This window comes from Hetaerina americana, unplaced genomic scaffold (genome assembly GCF_022747635.1).
Source record: "Hetaerina americana unplaced genomic scaffold, ioHetAmer1.1.p SCAF_5, whole genome shotgun sequence".
In the NCBI taxonomy this organism is placed as follows: domain Eukaryota; kingdom Metazoa; phylum Arthropoda; class Insecta; order Odonata; family Calopterygidae; genus Hetaerina; species Hetaerina americana.
The window spans coordinates 74876840-74893953 of NW_027287095.1; the positions used below are offsets into that span (position 1 = coordinate 74876840).

General features: G+C 37.2%; 1 protein-coding gene across 1 annotated transcript; it reads left to right on the forward strand.

Moving 5' to 3' along the window:
• The first annotated feature begins 3679 nt into the window (after positions 1 to 3679).
• LOC139694113 (protein yellow-like) lies at positions 3680 to 12288 on the forward strand. Its single transcript, XM_071592543.1, has 4 exons — positions 3680 to 3889; positions 8627 to 9092; positions 9637 to 9947; positions 11677 to 12288. Exons 1-4 carry the CDS (start codon positions 3680 to 3682, stop codon positions 11977 to 11979), a joined length of 1290 nt encoding a protein of 429 aa, XP_071448644.1. The 3' UTR covers positions 11980 to 12288.
• Positions 12289 to 17114: the final 4826 nt, after the last annotated feature.

The window sequence follows — 17114 nt, forward strand, 5'->3', positions numbered from 1 at the left end:
CATATTTAAATGCCGCACCCTGTGTCTCTATATATACTTATATATTTATTTATTTATATAGTAGCATGAAGCTAAAGTGATTTTTCGGGTACCAAGTCTTCCTGAGAAACCATAACCGGCACAGGGAAAGGAACTGGCCCCCCTACCCTGGTGTGTGAATTTTCACACGCCGTATAGGGCTTAGTACTGGGTGAACTCTACCATTACCTACTAAATCGACCTTCGGGTTGATTACTGTGTTTATGTTATAGTAGCATAACAGTTTTAATCTTCCTTTAAAAGGTGGAGAATTTGGTAAAATAGAATATGATTAAAATCGGAGTTAAAACTTATAAATAAAAATCAAAACGATCAATAAAGTTCGTATTTTTGAAGCAGCTACCCTTGAAAAAAAAACATACCATGAGAGCCCCTTGCGTTACCCATTTTATAGGGTGATTTCGCTTTTTATAATATTTGGAATGGAGAATATAATCTCTGGAGTGGGTTCTAATGGAGTTCGCAAGTGGAGCTTTCAGCGTACGCAAAAATTCACTCCCTGTGAGGACATGCGGGTTGCTCTCCAGCGGTTCAATTTTTACTGTTCTTAATAAATAAAAAAACGCATTATCCATCTCTCCGCGGATCGGCTTCAGACATAAGGGTAAACTTACAGAATATAGCACAAAATGTTATGCGTTAACTTTGGCTAACCTCAAAGGGAAACCTTTCTATAGACCACCAATAAATTAAGCATGGACCACATACGACAACCAGAGATTATTTATGGCAAAATTTAAAACATTTTATTAATGATTAGCGTTATCATCAGTTAAAATTTTTAAATAATAAGAATACATCCCCTTGTTTTTTTTTAACAGAATCAAAGTTACGTGATTTTTCGAGTGTCATATCTTTCTGGGAAACCAGAGGCAATACTGGATAAGGAACTCTTTCCCTCTAGCCCTTCCCCAGCCCCTAGCTCTATTCTCACATGTCAAACCAACCTTCGGGTTAATTACGGTAGTGGCACAGCGACAAGAGTGCACATTTGTTATCCCACGTTCAGTGATTTTGCATTTAAATACGAATCAGGCAACAAATATAACAAATCTAGGTTTTAAAGGCAAAGGCACCATTTCAATGAAGCCAGGTTTATTAAAAATAAGATAATACATCAAAAATCACCTTAATGGATTGAATACCAATAATAATAATACAGGTTGCCATTTGGTTAATGGAAAATATGTGTAAAAACCTCTTTAAAATCTACATGATATCCCTGCAAGCCGTAGCAAAGGCGTATAATAGGAGCTAAACGAAATTACAGTAGACCTTTCAATAATAATAAATGGGTAAAGGGGATTGAACTTAGATGAAAAAATGCAACTCTGTAAACAACTTTTTCTCATGATCTCACGAATGGTTCATTTTTGGAAAGAAAAGACAGGTTTTTAAGGAATTATCTCCAACAGCGGACTATCCGAAGCTTTTAAGTGATAGTACTGAAGAGTTATTGGAGTATTATCGTATTATCATTGCCTCGCTAAATGTGGTGGATATTTATTCCGAGTGAGCAATTACGTGTATACGTTTAGTTTATAATCCTTTCTACGCGCCAGTAAGCTGCTCTCATTTCAAGAACTCGTCCAGGACTATTTGCAGGTATTTAAAACTAGACGGATGTATTCAATAGGCAAACAGCTGTTACATGCAGAGCCATGGCAACGTTTAGAATGATAATGTCAGATAACTTATTGGTTTCAACCTAATGTTTGGTTTGAATGGTGGCGACGGAGCTCACTCAATAGTAAGCTAAACGACCTGTGACGTTCACACATTAGCCGGGTAAGGGTGCCAGTTCCTTCCGTCCTGTGTCGTCTGTAGTTTCCCTAGAACATCTGGCAGCCGGAAAATCACACAGCTTGGATAAAACTGAGGGTAACCGTATCCCAGTACACTACCCATTAGACTACAACGTCGCATTGAATTGTTGTGCAACATTAAATCAAATTTGACCTGTTACAGATATGGCACAATTTTTTTTTCATTCTCACTCACCTCCAATCTATGTGGTTCAAGCAAGTGTCTCAAAATTATTAGATAGATTTATTCAGCCATTGCACACTATTTGCTGAGGGACTGTAAAGAAGTTGACTTTCATCAAACGTATAGTTGGAATGTATAGCGATTAAAAAGTGAAGGAGTCGTGTTATTTTTCTTTAGTGAGATCTCAAATAGAGTATACGGCGAGTATATAATTATTATTATTATGTAATCTGCCAGTCAAGGTAGGTTTTGGTTGGAAACAACTACAATATAAATATTTTGCTTCTCCTTACAAAACACTACCCAACATCCAACTCTACAACAAGCCCCTCTTTATCTCTGTGCACTTCCTTCATCCCGTCCAATATCCCAGACCCTGAACTCGTTTGCCTAATATTCTCCCCTCAATGACAGTCTTCAACATCCCACCACCGGTCAATACCCCCTTCATCAACTTTTCCTGCCTCCATAGGATTTCTCCCAACAAACCCCTCTCTTCGCCCACCATACCAAGTACTTCCTCATTTGTTTTCCTTTCGGTGCCTTTCACCTTCCCTATTCTTCTCCATGCCCACATTTCAAAAGCCTCCAATCTACTTCTATCATCCTGATTCAGTGACTAAATTTCCGCGCCGTACATAGCCACGATCCATGTCAAAGTTTTAACGAGTCTTTTCTTAACTTCCTTACTCAACGTCCCTGTCATCAACTCCCTCCTTGTGAAAGCCTCTTTGCGTAGTGCAATTATTCTCCTTCCGTCCCTACTACTTTGACCATGTTGGCTCGTAATAACATTAATACTGTTGCTTGGAAATGGAGTCATTATTGCACAAGTTGGGAAATCTCCATCGAATTATCGCACGCTTTTGTTTTGAAAAACTGAACGGTCAGATTTCTTTCAATTGCATAACAGTCAGTGTCTTAAAAAAATTACGTTAGGTTGAATTTCACGCTTTTCCTCCAGCACTGAAGGCAAATGGTTGGAGGGAATTCAACCACCGTTTCAAAGGTCATTGGTAATATAGCAGCAAAAATATTTTTGAGAATCATCGTCAAGACTTCGTGTATTCATTACAGTTTGGATGAATTTTCCTGCGGAGAAAAACTGTTTTTCCTGACTCTATCATTGGATTTGACCTGATTTGGAGGATTTATGCTTGTTTTCTTTGGCTCATATATTGCACAAGTGTTCTGGAGTCTAATGATTTTTGGAAGGGGTTCAAATTTGAACGATTCTGCATGGAATTTAAGAATGGACATGAATTATTGACACACTTCGCCGACAAGCATGAAAAGGGAGATTTGCTAGGGTCTACTAATTTTGTAATCTGAATATTGAAATTGCACCTTTTTACCGTGCAAACCCGCATCCAGTTATCTAATATCGTTCGTCTATCAAGCACATGGCTTATTGCCGTGACTTTAAAAAAGATGTACTATTGAGTAGTTCATTTAAACTTCTTAATTCCGATATCTACGATATTTTACGACTCTTACTTGTTCATTTTTTTTTTACTCTGATTAAAATATTTTGTTTCCTCCAAAGTGAACTACCCCCCGTCACTGGCTAAATTTAAACCATGCCTCTGGAATGGTGCTGAATTTCTCTCCTCGTCTCTCTTTCCGCGATATTTGGCACAGTTGAGCTAAAATGGCCCGCGGCGTACCGTGGACTTGGAGCCTGGCCCTCACCTTGCTCCTGGCGGCGACCTGGAGAAACTGGGTGGAAACAGCGGAGACAGGAAAAGGTAGCCTGGAGGAAGTGTACGGCTGGAAGGTCGTGGACTACGCGTGGCCATCCGAAGAATCCAGAAATGCTGCCCTCGCCCGAGGAGACTACATTCCCAATAACAATGTCATAGTGAGTTTGGAGAATTCGATTTCGCTACGGTGATTTTCTTATTTTTTCACAGCCTTGGCTCTTCAAGGAATATTACACTCATCCAGCTCAATGTAACTGAACGATGAGTGCCTTGATGCCTGCACACATGAATGTTATATGTATTAGGTTGAGGGTGATGGTTTGTGTTTCGTTTGATGCACTTACTGAAGGGTGAGCGCAGTTCGAGCTTTGCCCATTTTATGGTAGATACACCACAGTTTTCCCGCGGAATAATTCCTGCTATAGGATCAATCGGTTGTGGGCTAGGCCCATGTCTCAACCAGACGAAAGTAATAGGTATGTCATCATATACATATACATCTACCCTGAATTAGATTTTAATGGTAGAGGATCGAGTATATCCAGAACAACGGTATTAAGTTGGTGAAATTAAAACATTCATCGTGTGGTTTTTAATGCCTTCGTAGCACGAATCAGTTACTCACGAAGTTCTAGCAAGCAGAAATTTGCACCGTTTGCTTCACAGGATAGTATAACATGTGGTCAAATGAAGGAAGCCCGTTCTTTTGTTCCGGAATATTTCAAATTAATTGGCGATTAGATGAATTTTAATGATTCCTATAACCCATATCAATGACACTAAAGATTTAAAATTCCACTCTCGAGCAGACAACTATCTCGGAAATAAAGCCCAGACCACGCGAAAATTACTTGCTACGGCATAATCCGGGCTGATTTAATTAATGTTATGTCCTCCTGAGGACTAATACTGGTGTGTATCAATTCCTCATCGATCTATATTTTAATTATGTGGAGAAACTAGCACCCTAGGGTGAATGTATGAAATCATCATTTAAATTTATGCTACCGTTTTGTAGAACAACACCGGTTAATCGCTCACTATGGCATCTTAGGAATTGGATGATACTAACGATCGCGCCCTCAATTTAACGTTTGACCATCTCATCGATAAAATGTTACTTTATGGGATCGTAGATTTTCGCGGCGTTCAGATGAAAGACTCTCCATTCTCGGGATGTCACCGCGTAGGTTGTTTTTCTGACAACAGTTTCGCCCGTGTTTCAACGAGCGTCTTCAGGTCGAAGGTCAGTCAGTCAGAAGGTCGTCAGGTCACTTCGACCTGAAGACGCTCGTTGAAACACGGGCGAAACTGTTGTCAGAAAAACAACCTACGCGGTGACATCCCGAGAATGGAGAGTCTTTAAAATGTTACTTGCTTAGCCGTTCATTCGTGCAGGATTATATCCTTATCTTCAGAACTGCATATAACCCATCACTCTTAAACCATTTCAGGCATAAGAACATCTTATTACTCGTTGATATGAAGTGTTATATCTTTTATGCTAATCAGATTCTTCTTCATAAGCCAGCGATATGAACGGAATTGCAGTGTTGAACTCAATGTGATGATTTCAGTTGGTTTTACTTTTGTTCCTTGGGTGCAAAACGCAAATAACTTAATAGATTTAGGAATATATCAATGTCCCAGTTTATGACAGACAAGGAATAGAATGAAATTTTCAGAACAATATTTTTCAACCTAAGACGATGATACGCTTTCCTAAGCTCCCAACTTCCCTTCCATTGTCGACAATATACTGCAATGCATCTAAGGACTCTCAAATGTGCTACTAACCAATCTTAAGCTGAAGTGAATCAGGCAACGGCAACTATTTACGAGTTCTACTTTCTCTCTTATTTCTTGATCGAGCAAATTCAATTGCAATATAAGACAAATGCCATATTCCATGAAATTGGGTGATCCCTTTACATCAAAAAATGAAAATTCGGTAAATGGTAGGTATTGGCATTTTCGCAAGCCCAGCGGCACTGGCGTCGCGAGAGGAGGTGGATAGGTACCGGGTGGTCACGTGGAAGGTCACGTCTCCAAGGAATGCTGCCTACAGAATGAACGAAGGTGCTCCAACTGCGCGACCTTGACCGATTTGCGTACGGAGAGTCAGAAGCGGCGTAATTGCCGTGGGACGTGGGACTTCCTTTTGCTTATATCTGCAGATGGGCTGGACTTCTCAAAATGTCATGATTTCTGGGAGTTATGGACCAAATTGTATGCTCGCATTTTACGTGTACCTTGAAATCATTCACCCGTTGAGTTTTCTTGGACTCAAAAACCAATTAGTTGATCCAACGAATCGGACCTTAATAAGAGTTAGGCAGTATAATTGTGAAAATTATATTACTTGTACACGTTTCCTAATCCACTCACAAACACAAATCTGGGGAGGCCGTCGTTAATACTTTACTCAGAGGCTATTTGGAAACTTAACGCCTAGTGAGTTTAACTAAATTAGTAAGTACGACTCTCGAGAATATATTTCGTCGTTAGTTTGGTTGAAAGAGGCTAAGATCTAATCAATAGTCCTCGATAAGTACTTGAATTTCCAAAATTTACAATAATATTGCCAAATTTGAAAAAGGATTTCGGTTTATGTCCAAATGGAAATAAGATTAGGTAGACGGAATGACCAATAATTGTCACAATAATGTTCCTATTATTGGTCATCGACAACCCGCTCACCTGATCTATTTTTGGCAATTGCTATGAACCAATAGTCAACATCAAAATATTTTCCCACCAAATCGCACATGTTCCTTAAATACCCAAGACCACTCTGACATGCCCTCCTCGTCGTGTGGGTGATATGTTATGTGGGAAATATAGGAATGTCGAGATTTAAAAATGGTTGTAGTGTGTCATGAGGTAAGTTTCTTCAGTACGATGAAATAAATTATCCACCAATGTCATGGAAAATTCTCATGAACCTCCTATATATCTATGAAGAAGCATTGAACTTTTTGAGCCTTGAAGATAGAAATAAGTTTTTGTATTTGAATAGTGCAGATAACCGTTTCATTTTATCAATAAAATCTTCAAATCTTTTACCTAACCATTCACTTTTATATTTGCATAAAAGCATACTACACATACATATTGATTATGGTACAGTAAAATCCGTAGGTACTAGCCAAATCTTTAATTGTGTGTGTACTTCCAATAAGGTAGCTTTCATTTATATATGAACCGAGATTCGTTCTCGGTAGTGGTTTCCTGGACGAAGAGTGCTTGGCTTTTCACTTCGTTGACAAGGAGAACACACGTTCGACTTGTCAATTTCAATTATTGGAAAGCATAATGTTATTTTTAACCTCAGGTGAAAGTCTCGAGGGGAATATCGAAGTCTTGATTCGTGGTAGTACATCAAGGACGTCAAGTTGTCGAAAGATATTGATACCATTCCACCTCGTCGCATTGTGTCACAAAATTAGAAATCCATTTTCCACAAGAACATGGCATATAGAAAGGAAACCTTGAAGGTTTTCAAACCTTTCGTTCGCCTGGCATCGCTGTCTGATTTCTGACTCCATCAGACTTTAAGTTATTGCGACTCTTTCAGTGAGCATACCAAAATGATCCAATGACTATATTATGCGCCTTGTATTATTCAAAGTTCACGGAGGTATTGGCCTACCGATTTGGAGGCATGATGTAATTATCTTCAAACTAACAAAAACTTTACAGGTGTATTTATAGTTACATTTTCTTTGTATTTACATCGGGTCGCTAACAGTGTCGTGAAATCACGGTACTTCACTAATTGACTCTAAATATGTTCCTAAATTATCAATTTGGTGAACGGAAAATGTATTTTTGAGTGACGATTAAATGATAATCAAAAACAGATTATGAGTTGAATGATGAAGTCCTCTGATACTTGAAAATAGAATATAAAAAATAGATGCTGCAGTTAAATAATGAATAGATGTATTGATGTATTTTATAAGCATTTTCAACCTAATATATCCTGTAGATTTGAATATACATATTCCGCAACTAAAAGTATTGAATTCTCCATCCTTAAGCCCCCTTTTAATAATATTGTGCAAAGTACACACTTAGCAATGAACATGCACGAAGCAAAGAGCATAGGTGAGTAAAAACCTGTGAATTTTACAATAGATCACGGAAAATATCAACGTAACGTCCGGAGTGCTGCTCATAATTTATCACATTACAGCATACTGTGCATATATTCGTACACTGCTCATCATATTGACACTAGTTTTTGCCGTTGTAGCGTGATATCAGATTGAAAGTTTTATAGCCATTATCGTCATGCTGAGTTCCCCTTATTTGGGATGCAAGTTATTGCTGACCTAACCAAATTTTCAGGTTAATCAACCGCATAATAAGTGTTACAAACAAGGCCATAAAAATTATTTTTTCCATTCCCCTGTAATATGTGAATATTTGCCCCACCTTGTTCGCTGTCAATATTATTTACGCTTTTTCTGGGTCGGTATCGAGCCTGACTAGACCTAAACTTTCCTCGCCGAAACTTCATTCTTTTTCTATGTCCAGGCCAAGTATGCTTGCCAATATGATTTTCTAGGGACTCTCCACATCTCTCCTGACTCTGATAATAATTATCCTGTACTATCTCTTGTAATATGTTCGGATTGATTTATTCTTAATTTGAAATAAACAATTCTTGGTTGTTATCCACGGTTATCATTGCAATGAATGATCAGTACAAAATTTTTTCAAGAAATTTTCGAAAAGTATTTTCAAATTAATCAATGGAATTATCATTTATTGACTTTAAAGCTGAGCTTCTTCATGTTTGTGCCGAGGAAAAGTGTTGTTGGTAAACGCACACTTTACCAATTAATTGCTTAACTACTCAGGTGACATCTTATGACATCCATTTTCAGGCCGGCATTAAGGTATGGGGGGAACGTTTGTATGTCACCGCGCCGCGGTGGCATCCGGGTGCACCTTCGACTCTCAACTGGGTCCCTTACAACTTCAGTGAGGGCTTCGGAGGACCCCCACTCTCGCCACCCCTGAATCCTTTCCCAAGCTGGGAGATGCAGGAAATCGGCAACTGCTCGGCCTTCCAGTTTGTGCAGAGTATGGAGATCGATCCTCTCGGGCGCATGTGGGCCCTCGACGTGGGGCGGAGGAACATCTTCACGGATACCCCGGACAATAGTTGCCCCCCGAAGTTGGTGCTCCTGGATCTCAAACAAGACAACCGCGTGCTGCACACCTTCGTTTTCCCGGACGATGTGGCGTCCCACACGCACAGCTTTCTCAACGACTTGGTGGTTGACGTGAGCGGTGGAGGGGATGGCTCCGATTGGTATGCATACATTTCGGATGCCGAGGGATCACCAGGTGAGATCGAAGGCGAGAGGCTAACAAGGCAAAAGGAGCTCGAATAACTTCTACTTCTATTTTTTTGGGTGGCATTGGGAAGCTGGTCGAATACTATGAACATGACTAATGACGTCCCGGAAAAACCTGTATTTGCCATAATAAATAATCAAGGACTATGAAATCAGAATAGTTTGGAAGCATATTTCCATTTTTTAATCATTCTATCAAATGCTATATAATTTTTTCGGCTTGGCCACTTTACTTTGTATTTGTTATCTATTTTTCTTTTTATTGTTGTGACTTAATTGATGTCTGCATTGTAAAATTTTATTTAAACATAGCAAATTACACTAGGCAGGATAATATCCGCTCTATCGATTTTACCCCTTTATGATATGAGATAGCGTCACATACGTGTAGATGCTAAACGTATTCATTACTGCTCCAAAGCCCTTCTGAAATCATTATAGGGAAGAAGCATCTCTGAAATCCTGAGAGGTCTTGAAGGTATGAAAAGCCTTTGACTAAGCGATAGATAATATTATAATTTTTTTACCTGAAGGTTCTGGAGGAGGCATAATTGTGTACCACCTGGGGTCCAACAAGGCTTGGCGGGTGTCAGACAAGGCTTCGATGAATGTGGAGAGTGGAGCAGCATCCACTGCAGTCATTGGAGGTCAAATCTGTAGGCTGAATGGAAACGTAGCAGACATAGGGCTGGCACCCTTGGCTGAGGGGACCAACAACCTGTTCTATGCCCCCCTGGGGAGTTTCAACCTGTACTCTCTCCCTACATCTCTCCTAAAAAATCCACCAACTGATCCCTTGGAGATTAGTAGGGCGGTTATCAACATGGGTCAACGCACTTCTCAGGTGAGCAATGGGCAAAGTCTTGCAGGTAAAGAGGGAGCTACAGGAGAATGGGCATTAATAAAATATCCATCTTGCCCCAAAGAGTCGAAAGTGTTCTATTTACTGCAGTTTATTTTTTTACTGCAGTTAGTTTATTTATTGCAAACAAACATGACAAAATACCAACCAAATGAGTTCTATGGCACTGCTCAATATTAAATAACATACTAAAATACTAAAAAAAATGGTGGTCAATCACATGTTACATTTTAGTATAGCTGTCCTGGTGCAAATTCATAAAAGTCACTACAATTAATTCAAGTGCATTTTGGGCAGAATATAATTGTTTTTATTTAGGCAATTTATGCATAAATATAGGAACATTGCCATCCATAATATGGTTTGTTCTGAATGCAATAAAGCACGGAATGGCCTAAAGACTAACATAAGGGAATAATGGCTCTTGTTACTGTACCAAGGTGTAAAACTCTTCTGCAATCTTCCCCAAGAGGAAGTGCTGCACCCTTTGTAGCCTAAGGCCATGACCCTTATGTCACATCTGCATGTAACTACTTGTGATTAGATGAAACGGAATTTTTCTAAATTATAGAAAACAACACTTTTGATGTCAATAATCAGACTTGGTAGTTGCTCGCCCAGCATTTTATCAGGGCTTAATTTATTAAATTATTTCATCACATTAGTAAATAGTATTTGATCTTATGGTATCATTTTTAAACCAATTTGATAGAATTTGATACTTTAGAGTTTTTCTGCCCCAAAAATCAATTCCAAATTCACACTGACATAAGTATCTAGATGTATGTAAATTTACAATCAGAAGAATATAGAATGGAAAATATGTCTCCAAAATTTGCTGGTTAAATTCTATGATAAAATTGACACTTTACATCAAATACCCTGCATCATTATTTTCCCATTTTTCTTTCTAAGAAAAATGAAATTCATTGGACCAGACTGCAAAAAATTCAGCTAAATGAGCACATGAATATATTTTCTGCCTATTAAAAAGGCATTCAAGCTAATAAATACTAGAACAATCAAAAAAACATTTCATAAAAATGTTGATAGCCTTAAATTTATAAATAACGTCTATGGTAAATTAGAAATAAAAAGTATTTGTTCCTTAGTCTAATTATTTCAAGGGTATATGGTCATCCTTGCTAAACTTTATATAATACTACAGTATGGTGCCCTTTGGTACTCATGAGAAATATTTTTTGAGACAATTACTTTCTCTGCTAATTATGTGAGCACCCTGACCAAATGGTAAATTTTGTTTTGGAGTAAGTTCTTTGGAGTATTAGGGTTTTATCAAGTCACTGGTTCTTATTCATTAGGCATCTGAAAGTCCATAGAGCAAAAACTCTCATGAATGATCCATACACATTAATTTACTCTTAGTATAAGTACTGATCAACTAATTGAGTAGCTTCAGGTATGATGTGGTGGAAATTGAACATTGTGAATAACTGATCGTAGAACTTTTCCACTTGATAAAATTTATTTTACTACTGGGCGTCGATGCATTACATCATCGTCAGGGACCTGATGACGATGTAATACATCAAAACCTGGTTGTAAATTAAAGTATATTGAGTGGAAAAGTGCTAAGCTCAGTTATTCATACTGATCAACTTTTAAATTTAAGATATTCAAACCAATACAATGATGGAGAAATTGATTAAGTAGGTACCTAATTCTCGGATATCGTTATTTTTATCACCAGAGTGATTCAATGGCAGTTGACAGCACTGGAGCAAGCTACTTTGGTCTTCTTGATCAAGATGCCTTGGCTCGCTGGCCTGGTGAAGCTCGAATCACACAAGGAGATCCCTCTCAAGCAGAGATTTTGGCTGTGGATCATGTGCGTCTGCTGTGGATTAATAAATTTGGCTTTGATAATACAAATAAATACCTATTTATGTTAACCAATAGGGCTCATATGTTGCAGCGATATAATTTCTCTGAAGTAAATTTTCGTTTGCTCAGATATAAAATCTACGCTAGATCATACATGTACCCTGCCTGAATATGTAGATTTTTACAGACTGGGTTCAATCATTAATGATTAATGTCTTACTGAAGAAAATAATTCTCTATTTTTGAAACAAGATTTGATTTATATTAGATAATATGTGAACATTTTCTGTAGAACATACAGGTATCACATATGCCTAGTGCATTTTCATGTATTAAAACTTCACAGTTAATTTTATTTTGTATATTTCTATATCACAAAGTGTTATTAAATTATGGAGATATTTAGCATATTTTACCAGAACAATTTTAATGCAGAACATTATAAACCTACCTTATAACTAATTTTATAAGGCATAGGTGATGGCAATAAAGTATCTTACTATACTATATTTTTTCATCAAGCAAATTTTGGTTAAACCCTTGTTACTTAGATCATTTTGTAATATTTGTTTCATAGGAAATCAATGAAGATAATTAAAAATCCTTTCAACAAATAAATGCATAGTTAGTTTATCATATAAGCTAAGCTAATACCTTTAATAGGAGAATGGAATTTAATGGATCTTCATAAATGACCTCATTTTGTAAAAAAATTCTCTTCAGGAAAATTCAATTTTTGCACAAATTTCATATCAAAAAAGGGAAATTGCAAGCCAAAAATGAAACAATAGGAACAGTAAATTGGAAAAGGATAATAAAACCATGAATTACAGAGGGGGGATTAAAATAATAGGTAAGAGAAGGGCGTGGAAGAAAGTAAACAAAATAATAAGTAAAAGAAAAAATGTACAAAGAATTGAATAATTTACCAAGGCTTGAAACTGGTAAGGTGGAAGATGCATGGTGGAAGACTCAGTGAGAGGATGTGGAAATTAAATAAAGGAAGCATGGAATGAGCATACTATATAAGAAGGTGAAAGCACTGTGCAGAATTAAGAAAAGAAAATTCATGAAAACAATCAAAGATAAGTCAGGCAAATTATTAATTGAACCAGGTAAAATTTAAGAGAGATGGAAGAAATATATTGGGGAACTATGTGGCAAAGAAATTAGACCAACAAGCTTAGACACAGAATGAGGATAAATGATATAGATGAGGGTATTTTAGGTCCAGGCATACTCATACTTGATGGTAAGATACAAAATTAGTTTTTTTTCTTTAATCCAGTTTTCCAAGCCTTGAATATTTCAATGAACTGTATATATTTCAGTTCATTGAAACCTGGTCATATATTAGGTATTAAGTAGCAGAAAATTGCCACTATTTTGTCATTAATATGGTGCAATTTCAAATTATCATGCCAAAAATTATGCATTTTGATTAGTCATACCAGTTACTAGTGTAATGTTGTGTTGATATCACATCATGATTGTGGAGATGTGGTGTACCCAATGAGGCAAAGAAACAATAGAAAAGCATGAAATAACAACCAAAAACTCTAAAGTATTCCCATAATATTTAGTTCCTTCCTTTCATCAAGAAGTAAAATATACAGTTAAAGTAGAGTTTGCTTTATTTGTAGTTGATTATAATGATTTTGTTTGGACATTTTCAAATAAAGTGATTCAATTGAATTTACTTCTGGTACTTAAGTAGCTACCTACCTACTTTTTTAGCCTATTTGGCTTTAAATGAGAGGTAGAGTCATTGCTGTTAAAAAGCAGACCTGTCGCTGTCAAAAAGTATGACCTAAGCAGAGTCATCGCTGTAAAAAAGACCCTTTTGATGACAAAAAATAACCAATTTATTATGCAACCGTAAAAATATTACATTAAATCTAATTAAACCTAATAATAAATTAACTGCATTGTCTGTATTCATAATAACTAACCGACTTTTAAAATTAAGGTGTATCAAAATAATTATAATGATTATCTTAGTACCAATTTATGTAGGTATATTGTAATTTTTATCAGTAGGGTGATGGAATGGCTTTTGACAGCACTGTATTACTCTACTTTGTTCTTTATAACTAAGATGGCTTTGCCCGGTATCCTGGCAAAGCTCGGATAATGGAAGGAATTCCTTCTGATGCAGAGGTTTTGGCTGTGGATCCCATTCGCCTTCAATGGGTTGAACAGTTTTGGCTTTGATAACATTAATAAATACCAGGTTGCTTTTTCAAACAGGGCTCAAACCCTTCAGCAGCATAATCCCAGTGAAGTAAATTTTCGTTTACCCAGGCATAAAATCAATGCTATTTCTTATGCTATATGTGCCCAGAGTGAGTGTTCAGAAAAATGGAAAGGTTTCAATTAATCATGATTTGAATGACACAGGAAATAAAAATTCTTTATTTTCTAGAATTCAAATCTCTTGTACCTATCGTATTTCCCGTATTATTACGCACTTTTATTCAAAACAAAAGAATTTTCCCGTTTGAATTTGCGAAAAATCTTGAATCAGGCTAAAAAGAATTGTAACGTCAACACTTCACAATGAGGAGAAAATATCATAGCTCCTTTAAAAATTTGCAACTACATGGATGTAAACGTTTCTTCATTGAAGACTCCCCGATATTCGTCATCACTGCTGGTAAAAATCATACATCTATTTATTTTGACCTGTGGTTTTCCATAGCTTTTCTTTCTTATTCAAGAGGCAGTTCTCGTGCAATTGTAGTACTAGTATGCATACAGATATGATTTCTCTTCGTGGATTCTTCGCGCCATAAAATTTTCCCAGAAAAATCGGCAATAGAAATCCCGATCGCTAATTTTCTGGCTTTTCTAGTTAAAATCATTTTTGTTGACACAGTAATCCCGTTATTCATGTTTTAATTATTCAGTTCTTAGCATATCTCTCGAGTTACGGCCATTTGGGAACATTTTGGGAAGATTTTTTGGGAAGTTTTTTACTGCTATCTACATTGGCAAAATCGATTTCTGGTGCCCTAAATCCTCATATCATCCCCTTAGTCGGAGGTGGGCCAAAATGTCTTTCCGCTGCCCCGTTTCCGTGTTTTGAAGCGTGATTCACGACTTCAAGTTGAAATGCGATACTGTATAGCAATCTAAGTACTCTCTTGTGATCTCATACGGTAATTCTAATTTTTAATTTTAATAACACATTGAGTAAAAGTAGATACGTAAATGAAATAGGAAGGAACGTGTGACGCATTAAACGACAGTAATGACTAGCGATTCATGTTAGACGTTTTTTTGGAAGTACTGTCAAGGAAATGTTAAATCTCTATTGCTTATTACTGACTCAAATCAGGGCCATCATCAAAATTTGTAATAAACGCAACCATTTTCTATACCTAATGAAAAAAAAATACTTTATAGAAATGGCCATTAGAATTGCTAGCAAAATTCGCAAGTATTTCATAATAGGCTAATTTGAGAATGAAACATCAAATATTACTTTCTAACTTTTTAGTTGTCTTAGCTAAATATTGTTATTTATTTTTATTTGCACATGAAATCATTCAGAATTTTTATTATACACTTTGTTGGCGCGGTATTTTGTGTTTTTTTGGTGAGCGATGATGATACCTTAAATCCTTCTTTCTAATCCTTCTTTCTTTCTTTCTTTTTTAACTTTCTACATAATGTAAATTACCTCCAAAATTCTCACCAATGCTGATTCATTGAGAAGTTATAGCAGCATTTGTTTTGTTTCAGAAGTCGTTTGCTTGTCCGTGCATGCAAACAACAATGTCCGCGACAATCGTTCATCCCGCCAGCTGTCTGAAGTGCGTTCTGTCATACGATTCTTGTATGCAAAAGGATTATCGGCTGCTGAAATTCATCGGGAGTTATGCCTAGTTTATGAACCTAAAGTTATGAGTGAAGTTAAGTTTAGGCAATGGTGGCGTGGTTTTAAAATTGGACGAACAAATATCCATGACGAAGAGCGAATTGGCAGGCCCAGTATTCTGACCGATGAAATTGCTTCGCAGGTGGAACAAAAACTGCGATGTGATCGTCGATTGGCGATGAATGGCCTAATAGAACAATTTCCTCAACTTTTACGGACTACTGTCTACAATATTGTCACGGAAAATCTCGGATACCAAAAATGCTCACCGACCACCACAAATAACAACGAATGTCCAGTAGACGAGAGTTTTTGGGTCGTTACCGACAAGATGGAGGTGACTTTTTTTCTCGTATTATTGCTGGGGACGAGACATGGATATCCTACATCAATCCAGAAACAAAACAGCAATCGATGCAGTGGCGACACTCATGTTCACCAAAACCGAAAAAGTTTGAGCAAACTCCGTACCCAAGTCGAAAATTGATAGCTATGGTTTATTGGGACATAAACGGTGTTCTTTTTGTGGATTTTATGGAACGCGGGAAAACAATTACAGCTGATGTGTACTGCAACACGCCCAATAAACTAAGACGTGTGATCCAAAACAAACGACGCGGGAAACTGACATCTGGCGTAATTCTCCTCCACGATAGCGCGTGTCCTCACACTGCAGCCAAAACTAATAAGAAAATGCAAGATTTTGTACCTGATGATGCCGCAAGTCGGTGAAACGCCTTGTACCATATAATAAAATCTGTGGAAAAGTACAAGTCTTTCCTTTTAGTATGGATATTAAATAATTCCGCGAAGTGAAGCCTGAAACAATACAATATATGCAAGATTTGCGTAGGAACTCTGTGACCATCCATCGAACAGTCCTGACCTTGCACCTAGCGACTACTTCCTCTTCTTGCACTTCAAACAGTGGCTCGGTGGACAACGTGTCGAAACAGAAGAGGAACTCAAGAAGGGCGTTGTCAATTGGTTCAACTCTCCGGCCGCGAGCTTCTATGCAGAAGGGTTAAAGAAGCTGGTGCAGCGGTACGAAAAATGCTCAGAAGTGAACGGGGAATATGTATAGAAGTGAAGTAGGTTTGTAGCTAACTATAAGTTCCAATAAAACTTGTTTTACATGAGTATATTTTTTCCTGTGACCAAACTGTCCTTACTTTACTCTTTAGCCTTATTGATATTGGTCTAAATATACTCACCTATAATAAACAAATCATTCTATTGATTTTGAAGCTTTTGTACGGAAAATGTTTTTTCGTTGCCATAAAATATAAAAGTGACAATTTTACATGATTGTAATAAAATTACTTTGCTCTTTCATGCCTGGGTTACATATAAACCTTAATTATACAAGGGTCATCCGGAAAGTAGTACCCGTTCGTGAAATAAAGACACAAAAGTAAATA